At 42.5% G+C, this 14,462-nt stretch overlaps 1 protein-coding gene across 1 annotated transcript in view; it reads left to right on the top strand.

Moving 5' to 3' along the window:
* The first annotated feature begins 277 nt into the window (after positions 1 to 277).
* LOC143781164 (regulator of G-protein signaling 9-binding protein B-like) overlaps positions 278 to 14,462 on the top strand; it is a 60,759-nt gene continuing 46,574 nt past the window's right edge. Inside the window, exons 1-2 of the mRNA XM_077267661.1 lie at positions 278 to 552; positions 4,498 to 4,807. Coding sequence (XP_077123776.1) covers positions 457 to 552; positions 4,498 to 4,807 — 406 coding nt within the window. The 5' untranslated portion in view covers positions 278 to 456. The remainder of the gene's footprint in view (positions 553 to 4,497; positions 4,808 to 14,462) is intronic.

Below are 14,462 nucleotides of genomic sequence, written 5' to 3'. Positions count from 1 at the left end.
TATAATATGTACATTCTAATGTGAATGTGGATAAAGAGTATTATAAAGTGTATAGGTTGGTTCCTAAGGAACACAAATAGAACAAAAACTAAAAAAAAGTACAAAATGTATAAAATAGAATTCAATAGGACTGCATAATAGAGAACACTTATCTCCAAAGATGATAAAGAGATTACAGAAGCCTTGATTCACCAAGGGTCAGGATCTCCTTCCATAATCTCTTGGATTACTTATCAGCACTCTTCTTGTAAATGCTGCTGCTCGACTGACCGTTTTTCAGAAAGGCTGTTCCCACTAATTTTATCCTGTAAAAAGGGATTATTTAAGAGACACTAAAGGACAAGAAAGCACCTAATAATTCAAGGCTGGAAATGGCAGTCTTACCAGTTGAAGAACAACAAGCGGCTTGATAAATCCTAAAACCTATCGGAGACTTCTCAAGATCATTGAGCAGCGATGCCTATACAAAATAACAAGGTGGCCAGTGAGGGGCAGGCAAACTTCCAGAAAGTGAAGGAAGAATGTAATGTTGTACTGGATGCACTGCACAAGGTATATCATTGTCACATTATTATACTGCATGGTGTTTATTATAATGCTAACATAAGTGTTTTTGTATGTTGTGGAATTTAATTGTTCTTCTCAAGGCTGGCACTTAGCTGTCTTTCAGAAATCAATCTATTTACATCAAATTATTTTTTAAATTGCTCTGTACCTTTATGTCATAGTGTATTTGTTGTGTGGCAGACATTTGCTCAATGTCAGTGCAAGGATAAGTGCTGCCTACTGAGTGAGAGGAGACAGATGACCATGCAGTGTAGCTGGACAAGAATAGATACACGGTAGGATTATGTCTCATATGTCATGCTGCTGGTGAAAGCAAAGCTTCTCTAGATTAGATACAAGAGGAAGAAGTGACAGTTACTGTACATTTCTTCAGATAGAAGAAAAAATGAATTAAAACTATTCTATAAAAAGTTACTATATGTTACTTTCAAAGGGGGAAATACATCAAACCTAGCATTCTGTTTGCCAGTCTTGATCCAGAGTCAGTCGGAGTAAGTAAATTAATTAGGAGTCGTTCGCCTCTTAGTGAATTTGGTTGGAGATGAGCATATCAGGCAAAATTCCAATACACTTGTTCATGTGGATTAAATGCCCTTATTTATGCTCTGAGGTCTCTCCAGACCCCATAGCATAATAAATGTAACGTGGAAAAAAAAACTCCTTATACTCGCCTTACTGCTCACCTCTCCACACCTCACAGTCATGAATGCGGAAACTCCAGGCCTCCTCACACTGGGCCATGAGTTCTGGCTCTGATGGGGCCTAGGACAGTTTTGTACAAGTGGGCAAAAGGTCATGATGTGCAATATGAACCTGTGAACGCATGCACCGAACCATCTCAGGCCTAATCAGAGTCTGAAATCTCAGCCTATTGTGACAAGCCTCAGTGACCATGGCTGTGATAAGAACATGCAAGGAGGACCATACAGATGATGCTGAAGAGCAGAGGGCTGAAGAGGAGAGCAGCATGGAGAGTATAAAGATTTTTTTCAACATGTCACGTTTATTATGCTCTAGGGTCTAAAATACGTTTGCTCATCTCTAAATTTGGTGTATCTTAGCTACCCGTGCTCCAGCATTAGAAAATGTACCATTCTCCAGACTAACGTAAATTTCTACTATAATTTATGCCATTTGTGGTGTATATTTCAGTGAAATTGTTGGGCCATGCTATGGCATTCCTCCTTCCATTCCATCCAGTTTTTAAAAAGTTAGCAGACTTAGCATAAAATATACCAAACACACATTTTTTCTCAATTGCACAAAAATTTTAGACTTTAAAATTGATAGAAAATACTTGATGAATTGGCTCCTAGATGTACATAAGGTGAAGAATTATCAACAAATCAAAATCCAGTTGACATTCTTTCATTGCAATATACAAATTAATTGACTGATTAATTGTCCACTATAACTCCCTCATAGCTAAACAGTCCATCATAACAGATAAAAACCATATACATATATGGCCAGATAGACTACACTGCTGTGGTCAAGTGACAATATTATGTATGGTGACCACTGCAGCCAATCAGTGGCTACATATCAGCTGCATCCTTTACTCTTCCGGCAGAATAGTTGTCTGCTCTGACAAAGTATTGAAGGCTGCATTATTATATTATTTTATGGAGTACAATTTAACTATTAAGAAGGGGTGGTTCTGTAGTACATAATTAGTAGGTAGATAAATGGTAGATGTAACAGGGTCTACCGTGCTGGAGTACCTCTTTCAGTACCACCCCGTGTTTCAGGAGGTCCACTCTGCTTTGGCTGGAGTCTGAATGAAGGACGCTGGCTGGAAATGCTTGGTTACATGGGCGCATATAAAAGATCACTGCTTCTCCACGTATTTCCAGTGTGACCACACTTTACCCACAGGACACAGAATATATCACACAGATACAGAGGGTGGGCCAATTGAAAAGCGGCAGGCCAGACATACATTACAATAGCCGCAGGTGGCCGGAGCCTGCCTATATTTACTGTGGGAATTACAAAGGTGGGGGAGGTCAGAAGGGGGATATCTTGTCCCCTCTGCCCAGGGGCGCAGCCTGTGGGCTGATGCATTAGGGACATACATCTCACATGGCACCTATTATACATACATATAACTGCACAACATTTTCTGGGTGCTGGGGAGTTCCATAACAGTAGGTATAATCTGCTATAATTAGAAAACTGTTGTGAATTCTGCTCTTGGGCTCCCTCCGGTGGTTGTAAGTGGTAGCGCTGCTGTCTCTGAATCGCAGCATTTGTCAGGTGTGTTCACTTTTTGCAATTCTGACTGGGCTATTTAGTCTTGCTTCACCCTTTAGTCAGTGCCAGTTGTCCATTGTTCCTGGAGGATTCACATCTCTGCCTGGTCTCTCCTGCTTTGCAGTTCATTTCAACAAAGATAAGTTCTGGCCTTGATTTTTTTTGCTGTCCACATGCTGTGGCCTTATTGTTCAGTTCTTTTCCATGTTTTTGTCTTGTCCAGCTTGGTCTGTATAAGGATTTGTTTAGCCAAGCTGGTATCTCTGGAGATGCAGATATACCCTCCATATCTTTAGTTAGCTGTAGAGATTTTGTATTTTCTGTGGTGGATATTTTCTAGTGTTTTAATACTGACTGCATAGTACTCTGTCCTATCCTTTCTATTTAGCTAGAAGTGGCCTCCTTTGCTAAATTCTGATTTCAGTCTATGTATGTTTTTTCCTCTCCTCTCACAGTCAATATTTGTGGGGGGCTGTCTATCCTTTGGGGATTTTCTCTGAGGCAAGATAGTTTTCCCTTTTCTATCTCTAGGGGTAATTAGTCCTCCGGCTGTGTCGAGATGTCTAGGGAGCGCTAGGTACATTCCACGGCTACTTCTAGTTGCGGTGTTAAGTTCAGGGTCTGCGGTCAGTACAGGTGCCACCTTCTCCAGAGTACGTTTCATGCTGCTCTTAGGCCACCAGATCATAACAGAAAACACCCTTGGAAAGATGGATGGGGCAGTAAACTAAATAGAAGTAGTCACACCACAACAAACTATACAAAAAAATAAGTTAACCAGCACATCCAAAGGAAGTGTAATAAATGTCCCAGAACATACTAGTATGACTTCAAACACATAAAATACAGCAGTACTCTGGAAGAGAAAAATTATGTGCAAGCACCATAAACCCAACTTATGATAAATTACACTAATGAAGTTGCTGCATTCCCGAGTAATTAGTGTTTTAATCCATATGCAAATGAAGAAAGGCAATACATTTCTGATCACCATCCTTAAATCAAAGCTCTGAAATGTCCTATAAGAATAGAACAAAGGCTGTGCACGCCTGCTACCATTCAGTCCCTTCTCTTTGAGATAGTCTGAGATACCTGTATTTATCCAAGTACAGAGCTTTTGCTTTTCCAGCAGTCCTACAGCAGTTGCGCCCTCCCCCCACTTTCTGTTTGTTGTTGCTCTAGTTGTACCCAAAAATCTTACTCATTTTTGTCTACTGTTATAAAGTATCTTCTTGGCAATTACAAACCAACGCTGTATGTTGTCTGTTTCTACAGTCAATTGTTAACAGCCAAGGGGCCAACTTTGGCCCCAATTCCGAAAGGTGTTTATCAGAATCCTTGTCTAAGACATTGTCAAAAGTGGCTTTACAACTTTTACGCCAGTCCTGGACACCTGCACCAAAACAGGAAAAGCATGGGTGGAATGGGGGCATGGCTTAGGCTGTATGTTTAATTCCTCAAATTCAAGCCACTAAAGTCCTTGATTGCAGTAACATTCTACCAGTAGAGCAGAGAGAGGTCCGGATCACACCTTTGTGTTTACTAGCTAACAACAATGTATGTACAGTATTATGTTTGATTTAGTAATGCTCAACGGTACACATTCCTTATAATGCAAGAGAAGATATTTTCTTTTTATTTACCATACTATTTAACCCTCTTTTTTATGGGAAGGTGGTGGCCTGCTACAGACACTTGGCAATCAATGTTGGTGGATCATCAGACAGCAAACACTTGCGTGATGAATTGAGACGCACAAGGGAAAGGGCACAAGAGCTTGCAGTAAGCAACAGGAATATAATAACAGATGCTCTTCGGGACAAGCAGTTGAGCAAGGAAGATCGACAGCAATTGGAGCGACTATGGGTTCAATTTTCCAGTTGCCTGGAGCTTCTACACAATGATATGTGCAAAGTGTATGACTTGGGCATGGCAGTTCCCCTCTCATCTACCTATCAACCAGCAATGCAGACTGGTGCCACAGGTAAGCAGGGGGCTGTACATCAGCTAGGATTGGAAGTCTACTTACTTCTTTTATACCCTTGTACAATAATGCACAGAAATTAAGAGAAAATTATATTTTTAATTAATATTTAGCATTGGGCTTTTTATAAGCTTTTTTCTGCTTTATGCAGAATATGCATAGGTACCTGCAATCTGTATATCCGTGTCTGAAAAAATGACTAGGTATGGAATGGATAAGGCAACTGTTAGGTGGATTCATAACTGGCTTAGTGATTGGACCCAAAGGGTGGTCGTAAATGGCTGCACATCCAGTAGGAAGAATGTCTTAAGTGGGGTACCACAGGGTTCTATCCTGGGCCCTGTATTGTTCAACATCTTTATCAATGATTTTGATTAAGGAATTTAGGGTAAGTTGATTACATTTGTTGATGACACAAAGCTAGGAGGGATAGCTAATACTAGAGAAGAGAGAGAGAGGATTCAAAAAGATATAAATAAACTGGAGCAGTGGGCAGCAACTAACAGAATGGTTTTTAACAAGAAAAAATGCAAAGTACTGCATCTGGCCAATAAAAATGAAAAAAGCATATACAGAATGGGAGGAATAAGGCTAAGCAACAGCACATGTGAAAAAGACTTGGGTATACTAATAGATCATAAACTGAACATGAGTCAACAGTGTGATGAAGCAGCAAAAAAAGCAAATGCAATTCTGGGATGTACTAACAAGCATACAGTCTAGATCACGCAAAGTCATTAGTGCCCTCTACTCCTCTTTGGTCAGAGCTCATCTGGAATACTGTGTCCACTTTTGGGCACATTTTAAAAAATACATCAACAAACTGAAGCAAGTTCAGAGAAGAGCAACCAGAATGGTGACTGGTCTGCAAACCATGTCCTATGAGGAACGTTTACAGGTTTTGGGAATGTTAGGGTATGTGCACACGTCAGGATTTCTTGCAGAAATTTCCTGAAGAAAACCGGAAATTTTCTGCAAGAAATCCGCATTTTTTTTTTTTGCGTTTTTTTCCCGGTTTTTTGCGTTTTTTTTTTTTTAGCATTTTGCAAGCGTAATTAGGTTGCAGAATGCTAAAGTTTTCCAAGCGATCTGTAGCATCGCTTGGAAAACTGATTGACAGATTGGTCACACTTGTCAAACATAGTGTTTGACAAGTGTGACCAACTTTTTACTATAGATGCAGCCTATGCAGCATCAATAGTAAAAGATAGAATGTTTAAAAATAATTTAAAAAAAAAAATAAATGGTTATACTCGCCTGCAGACAGCCGATCTCCTCAGCGGCTTCCGTTCCTATAGATGGTGTGTGTGTGCAGGACCTTCGATGATGTCGCGGTCACGTGATGAGAGGCGGGAAGACTCCGGGGCCATCGAAGGTGAGTATATCACTATTTTTTATTTTAATTCTTTTTTTTTTACCAATTATATGGTGCCCAGTCCGTGGAGGAGAGTCTCCTCTCCTCCACCCTGGGTACCAACCGCACATAATCTGCTTACTTCCCGCATGGTGTGCATAGCCCCGTGCGGGAAGTAAGCAGATCAATGCATTCCTAGGTGTGCGGAATCCCCGCAATTCCGCAAATTTAATGAACATGTTGCTTTTTTTTCCGCGATGTGATTTTTTCGCGGAAAAAAAATGCAACATTTGCACAAGAAATGCGGAAAACACTGAAAATAATGGGAGGCATATGTAAGCGGTTTTTTTTGCGTTTTTTTTGCGTTTTTATCACATTTTTGTAGCAAAAAAACGCGAAAAAAACGCAAAAAATACTGAACGTGTGCACATGGCATTAAAGGGAACCTGTCACCCCGTTTTTTCCGTATGAGATAAAAATACTGTTAAATAGGGCCTGAGCTGTGCATTACAATAGTGTATTTTGTGGACCCCGATTCCCCACCTATGCTGCCGAAATACGTTACCAAAGTAGTCGTTTTCGCCTGTCAATCAGGCTGGTCTGGTCAGATGGGCGTGGTGTCTTCCCCCAGATCTTGCTTAGTTTTCCGTTGGTGGCGTAGTGGTGTACGCATGCCCAAGTCCAGAATCCACTGCACAGGGGAGGGAAAATAGCGCAATCTGCGCTATTCCCCTGGTGATCGGTGGGGGCGGCCATCTTCCTGTGGCCGAGCGTGCACAGATCGAGCGCTCTGCTGCCCGGGGCTTCAGGAAAATGGCCGCAGGATGCCGCGCGTGCGCAGATGGAGATCGCGGCGGCCATTTTCCTGAAGCAGAGTTCGCATCTGACCAGACCAGCCTGATTGACTGGATTCCTGATTGGAAAAAACGGGGTGACAGGTTCCCTTTAAGCTTGCAAAAAAGAAGACTGAGAGGAGACTTAATAGCTGTCTACAAATATCTCAAGGGCTGTCACATTGTAGAAGGATCATCTTTATTCTCACTTGCACAAGGAAAGACTAGAAGCAATGGGATGAAACTGAAAGGGAAGAGACACAGATTAGATATTAGAAAAAACTTTTTGACAGTTAGGGGGATCAATGAGTGGAACAGGCTGCCAGGAGATGTGGCGAGTTCTCCTTCCATGGAAGTCTTCAAACAGAGGCTGGACAGACATCTGTCTGGGATGATTTAGTGAATCTTGCTTTGAGCAGGGGGTTGGACCAGATGACCCAGGAGGTCCCTTCCAACTTTACCATTCTATGATTCTATGATTTTCCAAGTGTTCATATGCAGAAATAAATACAAAACTAAAAAAAAGTGTAGAGAGAAAAAGCACGTAAAATATAATTTATTATGTCGTTAATATTTTAAATATATATTATACTTTTACTGTAACAAAATTCACTTGCAGCTTTCTCACTGCATATTATCAAGCAAATAGCAAAAAGTATGCTGTGACATGAACTATGTGTTCACACTGCCATTTGTCACTATTAGTATGCAGTGCTGCTATGAAAATCTCTGTAGTGAAACCTATTAGTCAAAAGCATCCGACTAATGGTCTATGGGTATGTTCACAAATTTTTTTTTCACAGCAATTTTTTCCTTTTTTTTTTTTTTTTTTTTTTAAACAACACGATAGGTATTTTATAAAATGACAATACTTTTGCTTTAGTGTAGGGCAGCATGTATCAGACACTGGTTATAGGATTTTATTTTTTTTACAAAAACATACTTTAAAAGCTGCCAGGGACCAAACAGCACATCCACCACATCTCATTGGCGCTGCAACTCTAGGGAGTGAACCCTCCTCTACAGATTTTGGCACTGCCTTTAGGGCAGAATCAGAAGGCCTTATAAATTGTAAAAGATTAGAATGCAGTGCATGGGCTGGCCGGCGGCTCTCCCCACCCCAACGTGACAGCTGCATAGAAATACATGAAGCTGTCATGTTCGGGTTGGGAGCGCTGCTGTCTAGTCCATTTACTGCGTTGTTCCCATTTATACGGCTGTGTGACTGCGCCCTTATTCTCAGACTATTTGAAAGAAGTACACAGGATTTCACCTGAGCTATCAGGAAGGAAAGTTCCAGAGCCCGGCTTTATTCCTTCTCTATCACAAAAACATTTCTTATAAAGTTACCGCCACTCTTTATTGCACTATTTACCTAATGGAGCCAAGACCTGTATCGCAGTGCTATTGAAATCGTCTAGCCCTTCCAGTATCACAGACTGATCAGCTTGGGTGAATGAGATTTATTGTATGGAGCTATTAACCTCATTAAACAAGAAAACTTCCTTGCTTTTGAACAAAACATGGTTTTATTGGAACACACAATCTTGTAGGAATACAGATGCCTTATGGGTATCTCATCTACAGTTTCTCCCCGTTGAGGAAATGCTAAATGATTTTTTCAGTTTTCTTACATATTTATTTCACTCCTGACTCCTCACCCTTTCTTCATTCATTTTCAGGCCGGGATCACACAACGAGCGTAGATTCTCTCATGCGAGAGAATTGGGTCGATTATGTAAATGGCACTTGGAAGAAACTCTGATCAGTGTCTCAGATGAGAATCATATCACAGGTGAGGAGAAGATGGAGAACACGATTTCTCCATCTTCTCCATTCTGTGAGTCCACAGAAATCACACAGCATTCTGAAGTCATCTCATCCAATTTGAGGAGCAAGTTGCAATTTTTTTTCTCATGCCACATTGGCACGAGGAAAAAATGGTTGATCAGCACTGGCCCACAGAATAACATTAGTCCAAGTGCTTTCAGATAAAAATCGGATAGCACTCGTCCTATGTACACACTCATGTGCATGAACCCTTATTCCCTCAGTTCTTTAATGCAAAAGAAGTTTTGTTTGCCAACGGCGCTGATTGATTAAGATTTTTCCAACAAGGGTTTGAGAGTTGGGGGAATAACTTTTCGTCACATCGATTGTTGCAATCATTTGTAAAGTTGGAGGGCAATTAGAGAAGTAGATTTTAACATGTCATAGATGTCTGACTCACTGTATACCAGTTGTTATTTCTGTTTATCTGGTTTTGTATGTTTTAGAAAATTGTAAAAATATTTCATGCAAAAGAAAAGGTGGGTCCCTGGCAGGATCTCTGCAAATAGCCGACAGGTCTCTTCCTAAATACACAGGCAGACAGAGACCATTCACTCAAGGGGAGCGGACTTGGTTCCTGGCAGTTCCTAAAGTGCATTTTTCTCTGAAATGCCATACAGTAGAGTCCAGAGGCTGAAATCATACAGCCAATGCCTGATAAATGTCAGTAGTTTGGGAAGCATGTTTCCGCTGTTAGGTTCCCGTTACTTTATTGACAAGAATTTTTGAGAAATATATCCATCAGAGCATCATGCATTGTTTACCAAGTCCATTGACATTGTAATGGCATAATGATCTAATGTGCCTGTGGTATACAAATATAGTATACTAGCTGTTTCCAGCCAGCTAACGCTCAGCACGCTCATTGCTATCTAATTAACGCTGCTGGTGATTAAACTAAAGTAAATAATAACAACATTCAATAGCAGGTGGTAAATTAACTTAAAATGAAGTTAATAACAATAGTGTGGTGATGTGTTGGGGGCGGGATTATGTGTGGTGGGGGCCGCATTCTGTGTGGTGATGTGGTGGGGGATTATGTGTGGTAATGTGGTGGGGGGGCGGGATAATGTGTGATAATGTGGTGGGGGGCGGGATTGTGTGGTGATATGGTGGGGGGGGCGGGATTATGTGTGATAATGTGGTGGGGGGGCGGGATTATGTGTGGTAATGGGGTGGAGAGCGGGATTGTGTGTGGTAATGGGGTGGAGGGCGGGATTGTGTGTGGTGGTGGGGGCGGAGCTACTGTACAGGGGGCGGGATTAGCGAGTAATCACGATGCCTCTTATATATATAGATTATAGATTGGGCGTATCTATAGATCTAGGCAATGCAAAGTACAAGTCTAGTTACAGGTGTATGACTAAATGACTAATGATTCCATTGTAAATCTGACATTTTCCCATTTCTAAATATCTACTAATTCGAACAAAGATGGAAAAAAAATATTCTATGATGTTTAAGGTGTTGTTTCAGCTTCTACAATTGGTAAAATTGCATACTGTCTGTAAAAATAAGCAACTGTGCAATTTACCTCCTATTAGAAATCCTCTCCATTTTTAAGAATGGAGGGATTTTTTATTTCATAATTTACAGCTTGTTGCTTAGATTATCTGTCACCTTTGCAGTCTATCATATGTGGCATTTTTCCTGGCCATGGAGTGCCTGCAAGCTGTTTTTTATTACAGCTTGCCAGCGCTACTATGAAGCAGGTCAGATTGGTAGATCAGGCCAACTTCCGTGCCACTGAGCTCTTCTGAAGAGATAAAGTTGTCTCATATACTAGACTTGAAGAGAGCAGTGAGTTCAGACCAATGGTGTGACAATGCCACTGGTCTGAATAGTCAATCTTCAGCAGCGCACCTCTCTTCTGTCTCTCGGCTTCCTGTTTGCCAGAGAGCGGTGCACTCCTGAACAATGAAGATTGAACAAATCATTTAATTTAGATACTTATATTCTTAAAATAAAACTAAACCTGGAAATGAACAGTAAATGCTAAAGCAAGCTATCATCAGAAAATTGCCTCTTGGTTAAATCAGGTTTGTGTGTTCACAATCAGATATATATCAATGCAGATCACAATCTGTATTAAAAAAAAAAAAAATAGAAATCTTGCAATTTCACTTTGGCCACTGTGCATAATAAGGCTCTAACTTCCTTTGGTTTCAAGAAATAACATATGTACACAGCCACAATTGTCAGACCCAGATCCTATATTTTGTACTGAAGCATCTAGGGAACATGTACAAAGGTCATTGTAAATGAAGGGAGAGCAGAGTCAGCTGTGACATCACCTATTGTGATTGATTGATCCTGTATTATCTGCTGTGTATAGAGGTGTCACCTGTCACTATAATCCTCCTGCTGTGAGGAGTGTGCCACATCCTTCTGGGAGATCTGGGGTTAGGCCATCATTACATGCTATGAATCGCAGGTCTTCCATTTAGCCTGTGCAGTTTGTTCCTCATATTTAAAGAACTTTGTTTAATTTGGCACTGAAGAGATTAACACTCTTTGTTTGCTGTTAGAGACATGCAGCTCCATCTCAGAGCTGCTCCTGACCTGCTTGTTGTTCTCACTTTGTGAAACCTGGTCAGACCTTCTCCTCCCTGCCACTGAAACTTTTGCTTCCTGGTTTGCTGGAGTTGGTGTGCTGAAGTTAGAGTTTGTAGTTGCTGCTGGAGATTTGTGTGTGCTGTTTTTGGGAGTATGCTTTCTCCATTATCCTATTCCCATTTGGTTTGTACCTTTCTATCTTTCCCTTTATTCCTCTCTCTCTACCCTTGGTGAGGTTATTTTGTTTGTATGCTGCTTTTTGTTATCCCTGTTTTCTTCTATGTATATATACACTAACATATCTTTCCCATGCCTTCTGGAGGAGTGGGACAGGACAGCTTAGGACATTAGCAGGAGCATAGTAAGTCCGGAGATTCAGGCCTCTTCGGGTACCTTCAAGAGTACCCCCGGGACAGCCATAGTTAGGGTCCCAGTTTGAGGCCCCCTTTCCTTATTGAAGACTGTCACAGTGTGACATCTGCCTTTACCAATGGCAGGATTTCTTTAAAATTCATCCTGAAAGGACAAGAAGTATGAGTCTAAAAAATCCCCAGTGACCAGTGTGACAAATGCAAGATTACTAATTTTATTTTTTAATAAAGATTATTGTCATGCTCACCCCCTGACTGGTGGGCGAGAGCTCGGGGGGTTTGTGGCCCCACTGTGCCACAAACCAGACTACCCTGGAAGGGGCGTGACTATGACAGCTGTCTGGGTTTTCGCTGGAGCCTCTGATGGTGAGGTCAGGCTTGTGCAGCAGGCAGCTGCCAGGTGCTACTCCAGGGTGGTGTCTGGCTGTGGCTGCTGATCCGTCTTGGGAGACAGGAACACTAGGACAGGTGTGGGCGACTGGCAGATGAGCACTGCTGAAACTTGGATGATTAGGCAAGCAGGCACGGCAGAGAACACAGGGCTGGCAGGCACGGCAGAGAACACAGGGCTGGCAGGCACGGCAGAGAACACAGGGCTGGCAGGCACGGCAGAGAACACAGGGCTGGCAGGCATGGCAGAGAACACAAGGCTGGCAGGCACGGCAGAGAACACAGGGCTGGAAGGCATGGCAGAGAACACAGGGCTGACAGGCACGGCAGAGAACACAGGGCTGGCAGAGAACACAGGGCTGGCAGGAATGGCAGAGAACACAGGGCTGGCAGGAACAGCAGAGAATACAGGGCTGGCAGGAATGGTGTATGAAGGTGTGCTGTATGAAGGAACAGGTAGGGACCTGTTCACACAGAAGATGCAGGTACGGAAACAAGCAGGAAGGAATGGAGTGTGTAGGAACAGGTTGGGACCTGTTCATACAGGAGATGCAGGTATGGAAACAAGCAGGAAGGAATGGAGTGTGAAGGAACAGGTTGGGACATGTTCACACAGGAAGAGTACCACAAGGCTGCGGATAGCAATGGTAGAGAAGCAGGAGATGGAGCAGCAACAGAAGCTAAGCAGAGCAGAACTGCAAGGAATGCGGAGAGGAGCTGCAGCAAGAGGTTTCTGCAGCAGCAAAAGCTAAGCAGAGCAGAACCGCAAGGAATGCGGAGAGGAGCTGCAGCAAGAGGTCTCTGCAGCAGCAAAAGCAGAACAGAGCAGAACCACAGGAGTGCAGAGCAGAGACAAAGCTGCAACAGAGCGGAGCCCAGTCAAAGTCACAAGGGTTCAGAGCAGGCAGAGCCGCAAGAGTGCGGAGCATAAGCAGACTGAGAACACAAGGAAAGACACAGCAGGGAAGGAAGCCACAGACAAGGAGACAGAGATAGGACTAAGTTCAGACAAGGTAATGGAACAAGACAAGGAACAAGAACAAAGCCACAGGGACCAGGATATTCTGCCTCCTGGAGGGTGGACGACAAGATCAAGGCAAGAACACTAAGAAAAGCCTCTAGAGAGGGAGTAAGGCCAGGTTCACATTTCGTTTTGGCAGTCCGTTAGATGGACTTGCATTACACCGCGGCATAACGCGGTGTAACGTAGTCCGTTAACGCCACCATTAATCCCTATGTCAGACGCATCGCTAGCGCACGCCCACAATGGGCATGCGCTAGCGATGTGCCGTCATTGAGTGACGGACCCTGGGACGCGTGCTGCAGCGTTTCCAGGTCCATCACTGCTAGCGCAGATAGAGCTAGCAGATGCTCTATCTGCACTAGCGAAATTCGGCACTTGCGTTAACAGCAGCCCATTAATGCATGTGTTGAATGGGCTGCTGTTAATGCAATGTGAACCTAGTCTTACACAGAGCAAGGCCTGGAAAACTCAGAAGCTAAACACAAACTGAGCTAACACATTGCACAGGCCCAGTCCACTGGGTGGAGCTGCACTAAATACTGGAGGCCTCTTGGAAATTGGTCAGGAACAGATTAGACAGGTGCACCTGATTCCTATAAGAACCAGAGAGTTCAGGCGCCGCCCCCCTATGCACACAGCCAGGAAGCATGCAGAGAGCAGAGGCACAGAATATGGAGTTGGCAAGAAACAGAAACCACATCATGACCTGGAGCAGTGGGTAAGATAGTGTGAGAGATGAGAGGCCATGCCGTGATGCCAGCAGAGTTGTTACAATTATAATACGAAAAAAATATATAAAAGTAAAAAAATACATGTAACATAAATAACTGATTTAAACAATGGTAATTTTTTTGATAATTGTTTCGCTCTATCAGGAAATAAATTTGTCCACAGTTGATGATAGTCAGCATGATTTTCTGCATGTTCCTGAAATAAGCAGTCTTGTAGAATTCATGCAAGACAACAGTTAAAGAGGTAAATGAAAGTATGTTGGTGGTGTTCTGATACCCGGCCACCCCATTGATCAGCTGACTGCAGAAGGCCAGAAGTAAATAGACTATGAAATACGGAGTTGGGACACCACAGCTCTGTACTCTGTATAGTGGCCATACTTGGATTCTGCAGGTCAGCTCCCATTTGCTCCAATGGGAGTCACCTCTGGACCTTCAAACGGCTTATTGATGAGAATGTGATACTGATTACTTATACTAAGGAATAGCCATCAATATCAAAATCCTGGACAACAATTTAAAAGCTAGTTGTTATAGTGCCATTGACAGTGAGCAGAAAAGACAGA

The sequence above is a fragment of the Ranitomeya variabilis genome, chromosome 6 (assembly GCF_051348905.1).
Source record: "Ranitomeya variabilis isolate aRanVar5 chromosome 6, aRanVar5.hap1, whole genome shotgun sequence".
In the NCBI taxonomy this organism is placed as follows: domain Eukaryota; kingdom Metazoa; phylum Chordata; class Amphibia; order Anura; family Dendrobatidae; genus Ranitomeya; species Ranitomeya variabilis.
The sequence above is the reverse complement of the archived record's forward strand: the minus strand, read 5'-3'. Positions and strand labels throughout refer to the sequence as shown.